The sequence below is a fragment of the Xenopus tropicalis genome, chromosome 4, assembly GCF_000004195.4.
Source record: "Xenopus tropicalis strain Nigerian chromosome 4, UCB_Xtro_10.0, whole genome shotgun sequence".
NCBI lineage: Eukaryota > Metazoa > Chordata > Amphibia > Anura > Pipidae > Xenopus > Xenopus tropicalis.
In genome coordinates this window covers 7,245,564-7,258,388 of record NC_030680.2, presented here as the reverse complement: position 1 = coordinate 7,258,388, position 12,825 = coordinate 7,245,564, and the positions used below count along the sequence as shown (strand labels likewise).

General features: G+C 46.3%; 1 protein-coding gene across 5 annotated transcripts in view; it reads left to right on the top strand.

Moving 5' to 3' along the window:
• Positions 1–12,825, top strand: part of sbf2 (SET binding factor 2) — a 196,919-nt gene that overhangs the window by 38,343 nt on the left and 145,751 nt on the right. For all 5 annotated transcript variants that reach the window (XM_031899700.1, XM_031899699.1, XM_031899697.1 and 2 more), the window contains 1 exon segment: positions 2,081–2,163. In XM_031899700.1, coding sequence (XP_031755560.1) covers positions 2,081–2,163 — 83 coding nt within the window.

The following is a 12,825-nucleotide window of genomic DNA, read 5'->3' as shown; positions in this document are numbered from 1 at the left end:
GCATTTTATCAAATCTGGGTATTTACCAAATTCCTGCGCTCGCTTATTTATTTATTTATTATAGCGCTTGTGACTCAGTGTGAAATCTTATCTTCATTATTTTTTTTTATGGTCTTTGAATTATTTTCCTTCCTCTTCTACATCCTTCCAGCTTTCGTTACTCCCAGAAACCTGCATAAGCTTCTCGCTTGTTCTCTTGCCAAGAGGTTTTTGGGGGGTAACTCTCAGCTCCCCCCAACCTTATATAATAATCCCTGGACCTATTTGTTTCATTCCAACATTATTCCAATTAGCCCAAGTCACAAATTATTTAGCCAAGTGCCCTCTAAAGGGATAAAGGGCCGGCACCAATCTAGATTCCGGTTGCTAGGGAGCCAAGACACGGTTTCTGGGCCACAAAACCTCATCTGCGGGGCTATTGTTTTTCCCTGTTGGCATAGCTTGATGGATGGGGGCAGTTAGTGGCACAGCTAGCTTATAAAAAAGCCCTGTTTTTTGTATAAAGCTGCTGTACAATTAGGTGCATAGCTAAGCTCTGTGCAGTAATTCCACATTAAAGAGTCAGGGCTTTACTTGCCCTTTAATTCCACGTGCTCACACAGTAGCACTCCCCGCACGTAGCCAGACCTTGGCAGACTCTTTACATCAGCAACCAGCGTTATTATGGGACTCCTAAATTGTGCCCTGATGCGAGACAGACGTTTATATAACGGGGTGCAGGGCCAATTTAATGGGCCGGAGCAGACGTGGCACTGGGGAGGCTCCATGGGGTGGCACTGGGTGCCTGTCGGCAGGGCACCTGGGTGGAAGCGACGAGCAGCAGTGTTGCCTCCACATGTCTCCTTGTAGAAATAAAACACCAGTTATTTCACTGGCAGAGGCTGTGCTTTACTTTTAAAGGCAAACTTAAACCACAGCAACCATGCATAGGGCTGCTGTACAGCTTCCAACATATAGCTGCCTGTGCAATTAAGGTTATTTCCAATCTCGAATTGGGCAATTGGAATGGATTAGCAGTCATGTGTCCCCGGCGCATCATGTCTTTGTTTACTCACGAGCCACGCGGTTGCGACGCATTGTGGTCACACATGCACCCAATTATTCCCAATAATCCTGTTTCCTAATTCAGCTCTGTCATATATATGATTATATTGCATGGCACGTACCCCCCACTGGCACTGCTGAGCGATACGCTGCACGCTTGGGCGCAAAACAACAACGGCCAATTGTAGTTGCTGCATCTTAAAGGGACACTGTCATGATATTTATGGGTTACTTTTTATTTCTAAATGACACTGTTACACTGCAAATATTTCCCTCTGCCATTTAACCTTTTATTCTTGAACCAACAAATGTATTTGTAGCTGTAATATTGGTGTGTAGGCGCCATCTCAGTGCATTGTGCCTGAGTCTGAGCTTCCAGCCAGCGCTACTCATTAGAACTGCTTTCAGCTAACCTATTGTTTCTCCTACTCCCATGTAACTGGAGGAGTCCCAAGCCGGACTTGGACTTCTTACTATTGAGTTCTATTCTGATACCTACTGGGAGCTGCTATCTTGCTCCCTTCCCATTGTTCTGCTGATCGGCTGCTGGGGGTGAGGGGGGGATATCACTCCAACTTGCAGCGCAGCAGTAAAGTGTGAGTGAAGTTTATCAGAGCACAGGTCACATGGCTGTGGCACCCTGGGAAATGAAGAATATAATAATAATAAATGCTTTACCATGGCAGTATTGCTTTAAAGGGCCAGTAAATGGCAGTGACTTGTGGGCAGACAGTTGCTCCGGAAATGAAACCATCAGACTGATTCTGTGTATCCTACAAACACCGAGACTACACATTTGTTAACCGAAAGAGACTGCAGCGTGCCAGCCACATTAAAGGGAAAGCGCTCTTAGTGTCTCCCGACTATCGGTGGTTTTGCACCTACACACGGAGGGACTGGGAAAGTCACTCATAATACTCATTTCAACTTCATTTATTCTCATATTAAACCTTTGAATTAGATGGATAAGACAGGCGAGAAATGTGGGGTCTTTGCCAAAACAGATTCATTCCAAATTTTCTCTCTTTTATTTTAGGCTCTGAAGGATTCGGCAAAATAATCCAGAGGTTTCCTATGACAGATTGGAGCGACACCCCCTTCCCCCAAGGAATAGAACTGGTAGGTGTGAAATATCATAGGAACGGTATGTTCTGTATATTTGAGATAAAGCCAAAGTGTTGGGGACACCCTGATGTTCTTCAGCTTTGCTGGTTCTATCTATTTATCCCTCCCAACCCAATGTCTGGAAGTCTGTATGGATGTTCTTTATCTTGTTCCTTCAATGGAATCTGTATTTATATGCTGTATATGTTTTTGGAATAGTCACCATGGAGTTCTATGGACCATATAAAGGAATGAGGCCTAAGGCCTAGCCTAGTTATTGGTTGAGGAACACCAAGTTGACTTCTAATGTTCTCCTTGTAAAGAATGGGGATGGATTGGGGTATAGATCAGGTGAGGCAGATGGAAAAGGTGCAGAGGGGTAAAGGATCAGCGAGGTTGACCAGAAAGGAACGGATAGGTCAAAGCATAGAGAAGAGGGGCTGGGCTTCAGTGTGTAATGTTGGGTGCAGGGAAATAATGGTCTTGGGCTGTTATTCATGGTTTGGGCCTCTGCTTGCAGTAAAAGCAAACCCTACTACTAAGCTTAGTCTGTGGTTCTTACTTTGGGGAAGGCTCTTTCCTGTTTCAGCACAGTAATGCCCCCCATGCACAGAGCCAGGTCCAACAGAATGGGTTTGCTGAGATGGGAAGAACCTGACTGACCCTGACCCCCAACCCAACTGACCCCCTGTGGGATGGAACCCCGACTGTGAGCCTGATCCCCAACATCAGTGCCCAACCTCACTAATGCCCTTGTGGCTGAATGGGAGCAACTCCCAGCAACACTGTCCCAACATCTAGTGGGAACCTTCCCAGAAGGGCAGGGGCAGTTATAGCAGGTAGGGAGGGGCAACCCAACTGAACCCCTGTGGGATGGAACCCCCGACTGTGAGCCTGATCCCCAACATCAGTGCCCAACCTCACTAATGCCCTTGTGGCTGAATAGGAGCAACTCCCAGCAACACTGTCCCAGCAGGAACCTTGTGACAGAAGCAGGGGGCACAAACTCAGCATAAAGAATAAATAAATAGGATAAAAATGGAAACGTACGGGCTCCCATTGCCTTTTAAGAAAACAATTCCGGGGAAGAATGTAACTCTTAGCAACTGGACAGCTTCTGAAAATAACAGGGTACTTTCCATAAACGGCTGCTTAATTGAATCAACATGTGCCGTCTGGGACACCTTTCCCTAAATGAACATTATGTCCGAAGAAATAACTTGCCAAGCCGGAGGCTTCACACTTCTAACTGCATTAGAATACTGGGGCCCCAAAGAAAAGGCCAATGGTTGTTGTCATTGACCCAGTTTGAAATAAAATTCCCAACAATTGAAAACGACGACTCCCATTGGTCAAAAATGAACATTGTGCCTTTAAGGGACTTATTGGTCTGATTGGCCTTTCCCTGTTTCCATGGACATGGAAGGGGGTCCATATAATAAGGCAGGTGGCAGTGTTTAAGGGGTGAGTCCTAGATCCTACTTTTCCATCATGTCATAGATTTGTTAATAGAAACCAGTTTTTGGGACTTTTGCCTTCGTTCTGTGTTGCCGGGAGACCAAACACAGAAATGTTGACGGCCTGGATATAATAGGCTTTAATTTAACTGCTGGCCTTCTGTACTTTATGTGGGTCCATCTCACTGGGCTCCAGGCACCTATTGCATTTGGCTCCAGTTGTCCTTCTGGAGTGGGATTACTAAAAGGTGATTGGTTGTTTGAGGTTGACCTGCTTGTGTGTCCCTCAGACTTGAGAGTCTGTTAGCCTGGTAGACATTGGGCTTTGTTTCTAGGTGCTCCATGCCCCAAACTTAAGAAGCTTGATGGCATATACCCATGGTACCCCCCTACTATGCCTACAGTATTGTCAACTGTATGTCTACAAGGCTCCATGACCTTAGCTTGAGGGACTTGGTGGGATATACCCATGGTGCCACCCTACTATGCCTACAGTATTGTCTACAGTTTGTCTACAAGGCCCCATGACCTTAGATTAAGGGACTTGGTGGGATATAAACATGTTACCCCCCTACTGTGCCTACAGCATTGTCTGCAGTATGTCTACAAGGCTCCATAACCTCAACTTAAGGTTCTTGATTGGATATAACCATGGTGCCACCCTACTGTGCCTACAGTATTGTCTACTGTATGTCTACAAAGCTCCATGACCTTAACTCAGGGTTCTTGATGGGATTTAACCATGGTTCCACCCTACTATGCCTACAGTATTGTCTATGTTATGTCTGCAAGGCTCCATGACCATAACTCAGGGTTCTTGATGGGATATAACCATGGTTCCACCCTACTATGGCTACAGTATTGTCTACTGTATGTCTACAAGGCTCCATGACCATAACTCAGGGTTCTTGATGGGATATAACCATGGTTCCACCCTACTATGGCTACAGTATTGTCTACAAGGCTCCATGACCTTAGATTAAGGGACTACATATGATATAACCATGGAGCCACCCTACTATGCCTACAGTATTGTCTACGGTATGTCTATATGGCTCCATAACCTTAACTTAAGGTTCTTGATGTGATATACCCATGGTGCCACCCTACTATGGCTACAGTATTGTCTACAGTATGTCTGCAAGGCTCCATGACCTTAGATTAAGGGACTAGATGTAATATACCCATGGTGCCACCCTACTATGCCTACAGAATTGTCTACAGTATGTCTGCAAGGCTCCATGACCTTAGATTAAGGGACTAGATGTGATATACCCATGGTGCCACCCTACTATGCCTACAGTATTGTCTACAGTATGTCTGCAAGGCTCCATGACCTTAACTTGAGGTTCTTGATGGGATGTAACCACTTTATTCATAACTACATGTGTATTCAGCCCCTATAGTCTGACTTGAATTGGTTCTTACTTCAGCCTTAACCCCAAGAAGCTCTTTGTCACAAAGTAATGACTGCAAGGGCCACAAAGGAAGTTCCTACGTTACACAAGTACAGAAATCCCAGTGCAACATATGGGTGAAATTAATTTCTCATCTAGAGTCTATAGTTGGACTCTTTGGTTTTTGCTTTTCTATAAACATAATTGTATTCCTAAAATAAATATGATTATGTGGTTGCAGTAACAGAACTGTGTGTTACATGTACATTAGCCCAGCAAATAGTTTGTTTAACCCACGATTCACTCAGGGTCTTTTTTTCCTATTGGCACAAAGGAAACAGAAATGGTAACGTCCAGTAAATTCACAGAGGGGGTTACAACCAATAGTAGGAAATCAAAACCACTACATTTCCTTTCAGCGAGTTCAACGGAAATAGACTTGTTGTAGTCAGTCCTGTGTCCTCCTGGGGCCTTGTGAACTGTTGGCATTAATGGTGTTTATTCTCTCCCACAGATTGGAGGGCCCATTACTCATCTGTAAGGAAAATAAATACAACAGATATAATTCTTCCCTTAGTGCAGAGTCTTCCAAACTGACGGTGGTATCTGTAACCTTGTTATGGGCTAAGGGGGCCCAGCCTGAAGGCCAGTTAGGGGGGATTTGGGGTGAGTGCTTATTTGTGCCCTGGGTACCCCTGGAACTATAGCGGGGTGACTGTTACCCCAATGTTTCTATATATCTGTAACCTTGTTATGGGCTAAGGGGGCCCAGCCTGAAGGCCAGTTAGGGGGGGATTTGGGGTGAGTGCTTATTTGTGCCCTGGGTACCCCTGGAACTATAGCAGGGTGACTGTTACCCCAATGTTTCTATATATCTGTAACCTTGTTATGGGCTAAGGGGGCCCAGCCTGAAGGCCAGTTAGGGGGGATTTGGGGTGAGTTCTTATTTGTGCCCTGGGTACCCCTGGAACTATAGCGGGGTGACTGTTACCCCAATGTTTCTATATATCTGTAACCTTGTTATGGGCTAAGGGGGCCCAGCCTGAAGGCCAGTTAGGGGGGGGATTTGGGGTGAGTGCTTATTTGTGCCCTGGGTACCCCTGGAACTATAGCGGGGTGACTGTTACCCCAATGTTTCTATATATCTGTAACCTTGTTATGGGCTAAGGGGGCCCAGCCTGAAGGCCAGTTAGGGGGGGATTTGGGGTGAGTGCTTATTTGTGCCCTGGGTACCCCTGGAACTATAGCAGGGTGACTGTTACCCCAATGTTTCTATATATCTGTAACCTTGTTATAGGCTAAGGGGGCCCAGCCTGAAGGCCAGTAAGGGGGGGATTAGGGGTGAGTGCTTATTTGTGCCCTGGGTACCCCTGGAACTATAGCAGGGTGACTGTTACCCCAATGTTTCTATATATCTGTAACCTTGTTATGGGCTAAGGGGGCCCAGCCTGAAGGCCAGTTAGGGGGGGATTTGGGGTGAGTGCTTATTTGTGCCCTTGGTACCCCTGGAACTATAGCGGGGTGACTGTTACCCCAATGTTTCTATATATCTGTAACCTTGTTATGGGCTAAGGGGGCCCAGCCTGAAGGCCAGTTAGGGGGGGATTTGGGGTGAGTGCTTATTTGTGCCCTGGGTACCCCTGGAACTATAGCGGGGTGACTGTTACCCCAATGTTTCTATATATCTGTAACCTTGTTATGGGCTAAGGGGGCCCAGCCTGAAGGCCAGTTAGGGGGGGATTTGGGGTGAGTGCTTATTTGTGCCCTGGGTACCCCTGGAACTATAGCGGGGTGACTGTTACCCCAATGTTTATATCTGTAAGCTTGTTATGGGCTAAGGAGGCCCAGCCTGAAGGCCAGTTAGGGGGGGATTTGGGGTGAGTGCTTATTTGTGCCCTGGGTACCCCTGGAACTATAGCAGGGTGACTGTTACCCCAATGTTTCTATATATCTGTAACCTTGTTATGAGCTAAGGGGGCCCAGCCTGAAGGCCAGTTAGGGGGGGATTTGGGGTAAGTGCTTATTTGTGCCCTGGGTACCCCTGGAACTATAGCGGGGTGACTGTTACCCCAATGTTTCTATATATCTGTAACCTTGTTATGGGCTAAGGGGGCCCAGCCTGAAGGCCAGTTAGGGGGGATTTGGGGTGAGTGCTTATTTGTGCCCTGGGTACCCCTGGAACTATAGCGGGGTGACTGTTACCCCAATGTTTCTATATATCTGTAACCTTGTTATGAACTAAAGGAGTCTCTTACAAGCCTATAAAATAAAAAGGTTGGCTTTGGCCAAGATTTCTGGAAAACAAAATCCTAAAAATCGCTGTGTAAATGTCACATTCTCCGAGACTGCACCGAGACATCTGCTGAACTCTGAAAGACTTTATATAATTTTACATTCTTAATAAAACTTCCTGCCATACATAATGGTGGGAAGATAAATGAAGGTTTATTTTGGAAACTATCACATAAGTTGGAGCTACAGTTTATGGAGAGAGAAGATAAAGGACGTGCTGTCCGTCTGTCTTTCCCATTATAGCGAGAGCTAAATCCCAAAACTGAAAGCAGGTCGAGCAAAGAAAAAGCACCTGAGACTGAAAGGATCTTCCTGACCCGAAAGCCAAAATAAATAACAATAAAATTCAGAGTCTGCGGTAACAACATATAACCCTCAATTTCAGATAAACAAATTTTAAGGGGACTTTTACCAAGTTGGGAATCAACCTTTTACCCAAAACAATAAGATAAATATAGATAAACAGGAAAATGAATCAGTGGGTGGAAATTTTGTGTCGCTTCTCTACACAGGATTCAGCTTGGTAATTAGCCATCATCTTAATCACTACAAAAAGAATATATTTTTTTTAATTTTTAGGTATTATCAGCATTTCTACTGTTATACTTCCAGGGGTACCCAGGGCACAAATAAGCACTCACCCCAAATCCCCCCCTAACTGGCCTTCAGGCTGGGCCCCCTTAGCCCATAACAAGGTTACAGATATATAGAAACATTGGGGTAACAGTCACCCTGCTATAGTTCCAGAGGTACCCAGGGCACAAATAAGCACTCACCCAAATCCCCCCCTAACTGGCCTTCAGGCTGGGCCCCCTTAGCCCATAACAAGGTTACAGATATATAGAAACATTGGGGTAACAGTCACCCCGCTATAGTTCCAGGGGTACCCAGGGCACAAATAAGCACTCACCCCAAATCCCCCCCTAACTGGCCTTCAGGCTGGGCCCCCTTAGCCCATAACAAGGTTACAGATATATAGAAACATTGGGGTAACAGTCACCCCGCTATAGTTCCAGGGGTACCCAGGGCACAAATAAGCACTCACCCCAAATCCCCCCTAACTGGCCTTCAGGCTGGGCCCCCTTAGCCCATAACAAGGTTACAGATATATAGAAACATTGGGGTAACAGTCACCCTGCTATAGTTCCAGGGGTACCCAGGGCACAAATAAGCACTCACCCCAAATCCCCCCCTAACTGGCCTTCAGGCTGGGCCCCCTTAGCCCATAACAAGGTTACAGATATATAGAAACATTGGGGTAACAGTCACCCCGCTATAGTTCCAGGGGTACCCAGGGCACAAATAAGCACTCACCCCAAATCCCCCCCCTAACTGGCCTTCAGGCTGGGCCCCCTTAGCCCATAACAAGGTTACAGATATATAGAAACATTGGGGTAACAGTCACCCTGCTATAGTTCCAGGGGTACCCAGGGCACATATAAGCACTCACCCCAAATCCCCCCCTAACTGGCCTTCAGGCTGGACCCCCTTAGCCCATAACAAGGTTACAGATATATAGAAACATTGGGGTAACAGTTACCCTGCTATAGTTCCAGGGGTACCCAGGGCACAAATAAGCACTCACCCCAAATCCCCCCCTAACTGGCCTTTGGACATAGTTGAAATACAATTCCCAGTACCCTTTTTTCTAACATCACTGTGAGAATTTCGGGGTCCCAGCCGGTGCTGTTCCCTATCCCTATGACAGACATGCAGGAATGTGAGTATCTATAAAGCTAATATTTACTGTACTTATTGTGTATTTTTTCGGCTCCCCAGTAATACTCGCACCACAGGGAGTCATGTAATGCTGATTTCCAACAAATCGTCACTCTTACGCAAAGCAATAGAAAATATTTAGTATTTTAGTAATGTGTCTGCATGTGAAAATAGTCATTTCCCTGAAACATCCTTCTTTTAAAACTTATTTTTAGGGCTTATTTTGTAATGAATTGCAAGAAAGCTTGGTCTGTATACTGGCACTGCCCTGCCCGGAACTGATTTTGGGGACAGTGCTATATCCTGCCCCATATATATATATATATATTCAGGTATGGAACCTGTTATCCAGAATGCTCGGGACCTGGGGTTTTCCGGATAAGGGGTCTTTCCGTAATTTGGATCTCCATACCTTAAGTCTACGAAAAAATCCTTTGAACATGAAATAAACCCAATAGGGCTCTTCTGCCCCCAATAAGGGGTAATTATATCTTAGTTGGGATCAAGTACAGGTACTGTTTTATTATTACAGAGAAAAGGGAATCATTTAACCATGAAATAAACCCAATAGGGCTGTTCTGCCCCAATAAGGGGTAATTATATCTTAGTTGGGATCAAGTACAGGTACTGTTTTATTATTACAGAGAAAAGGGAATCATTTAACCATTAAATAAACCCAATAGGGCTGTTCTGCCCCAATAAGGGGTAATTATATCTTAGTTGGGATCAAGTACAGGTACTGTTTTATTATTACAGAGAAAAGGGAATCATTTAACCATGAAATAAACCCAATAGGGCTGTTCTGCCCCCAATAAGGGGTAATTATATCTTAGTTGGGATCAAGTACAGGTACTGTTTTATTATTACAGAGAAAAGGGAATCATTTAACCATTAAATAAACCCAATAGGGCTGTTCTGCCCCAATAAGGGGTAATTATATCTTAGTTGGGATCAAGTACAGGTACTGTTTTATTATTACAGAGAAAAGGGAATCATTTAACCATTAAATAAACCCAATAGGGCTGTTCTGCCCCCAATAAGGGGTAATTATATCTTAGTTGGGATCAAGTACAAGGTACTATTTTATTTTTTCAAATAAAAAGGGAATCATTTTTAAAAATGGGAATTGTTTGCTTATAATGGAGTCTATGGGAGATGGCCTTTTCGTAATTTGGAGCTTTTTGGATACAGGTTCTGTACCTGTATGTATGTGTGTATATATATATATATATATATATATATATATACCTATACCTTCAGCTGTTCTGGTGCTACGTAACATTCTTATCCCGTGGACACAAAGTGGTTTTGCCCTCAGCTACTGTGTTATTTTGTAACCCTGTATTTCTCTGAATGGATGAGCCCTGCATGGAGGCTAATTCTTTAATTGGCTACTGGTTCATTGTAATTCCTTTCTCCTCCAATCAGAATGCCGGAATCTTATTGACTGAGGTGCCCCAAACAATTAGCCAGTAATGTTGAGAAGGGTACGTTTGCAGCTTTCAAGACTTTTCTTTTGACAAGGCTTTTGATTGGCTCGTGTTCCACCCTTAATGGGAACCCCCACATTATGGGATGTCCCAGCTGTATTTGCTTCTGCCCCCCCCCCATTCTCCTGTTTTATCCACTGCCAAACAGAAACAGAAGGGTAAATCTCTGTTGTTTCAGATGTGGTGCCCTTGTTTAATATTTAGTGCCCTTAGTTCTCATTGCAACCCCCCCCCCCCCAGTAGAGTAACCGTGTGTTTCCTGATGGCACAAAGCAACGGGTTTCGGAACTGATGCGCCACCGGCAGCCGGCGTGTGTATTCTCATCTCATATCTTTATTATTGCAGAGCCCTGATGTCTGTTTCCTTCTGCATCTCCTGATCAGATTTCAGCATTTTGGGGGTTTTTGTTTAGGTGGCAATGGGCAGAATTAGGCGCAGCTCCCCTTGCCTTTGGCCCACAACAGAACAACACAACCTTCTATCCACAGCCAAACAATACTGGAAGGGACATGAACAGCATAAAAACAGTGTTGGGCCCCCCACAAAAGAAACATTTGTGGCACCCCTCCACATAATTTTATGCTGCCCCCTAGGGGCTTCAGGTAACACATGGACATAGAGGGAGGAGTCTGACAGAAGGTATCCAAATCCTACCTGCCAGGTACCTGCCTTTATGTGTGCACCCACTCCCCTGCACCCTGCAGGCACCTGCCCCCCTGCACCCTGCAGGCACCCACTCCCCTGCACCCTGCAGGCACCTGCCCCCCTGCACCCTGCAGGCACCCACTCCCCTGCAAGACTTCAGTTTTAGCACCCTGCAGGCACCCACTCCCCTGCACCCACTTCCCTGTAGGACTTCAGTTTTAGCACCCTACAGGCACCCACTCCCTTGCACCCTGTAGGCACCCACTCCCCTAGCACCCACTTCCCTGTAGGACTCCAGTTTTAACACCCTACAGGCACCCACTCCTCTGCACCCTGCAGTCACCCACTGCTCTAGCACCCACTTTCCCGTAGGACTCCAGTGTTAGCACCCTGCAGGCACCCACTCCCCTGCAAGACTTCAGTTTTAGCACCCTGCAGGCACCCACTCCCCTGCACCCACTCCCCTGCACCCACTCCCCTGCACCCACTTCCCTGCACCCACTTCCCTGTAGGACTTCAGTTTTAGCACCCTGCAGGGCACCCACTCCTTTGCACCCTGTAGGCACCCACTCCCCTAGCACCCACTTCCCTGTAGGACTCCAGTTTTAACACCCTACAGGCACCCACTCCTCTGCACCCTGCAGTCACCCACTGCTCTAGCACCCACTTTCCCGTAGGACTCCAGTGTTAGCACCCTGCAGGCACCCACTCCCCTGCAAGACTTCAGTTTTAGCACCCTGCAGGCACCCACTCCCCTAGCACCCACTTCCCTGTAGGACTCCAGTTTTAGCACCCTGCAGGGCACCCACTCCCCTGCACCCTGTAGGCACCCACTCCCCTGCAAGACTTCAGTTTTAGCACCCTACAGGCACCCACTCCTCTGCACCCTGCAGTCACCCACTGCTCTAGCACCCACTTTCCCATAGGACTCCAGTGTTAGCACCCTGCAGGCACCCACTCCCCTGCAGGACTCCAGTACATGGGTTGGGCTGCTCTTATGACATTTGCACATTTTTAAAACCATTGCAAAAATATTGATTATCAGGCTCAGATTGATCCGTCAGGAATGATGTAGAGAGATGGGGGCTGCCGGTGTCGAGGCCGCTCTGAGCCAAAGAGCAAATTTCGCTTGGTCATAGTTTGCCTTCCGACTCCAGCTCAGCCCCTCTGTGATACATTAGTGAATTGGCAGCCAGAATCTGGCAGTGGGAGGGGGGGGGGCTCTTTTTTTAGCCCCTCGTTGTTCCAGATGTTAATGATTTATTTAAAGGTTTGTGTATTTATCTCTAGATCAGTTTGAGAAATTGCAAATAAATCTGCATTTGTTCTTCATGAGTCAGAAACGGCAAAGAAAATAGGATATTCTGAGCCCTCGGGACCGGGCAATGGATTGGGTGCAATGATATCAGCCCGTTATGGCACCCTGGCACCCACGCATAGAAACAGCTGCACCCTATGTACCACCCACCAGTCGTGGGGCGAGGATGCTGGGAATTGTGGTTCCCAGGGGGTTAACATCTTTCTTGTAGAAAGGGAGACTGTTATCAGTGAAATCCAGTCGGCAGATATATTCTTGCTGGTTCAGTACAGTTTTTATCAAAACCAAATATCTGATTGGTTGCTGTGGTTCTTTGTTCTGGGCACACAATAAGATGTACCCCCATACTGTACTGTCT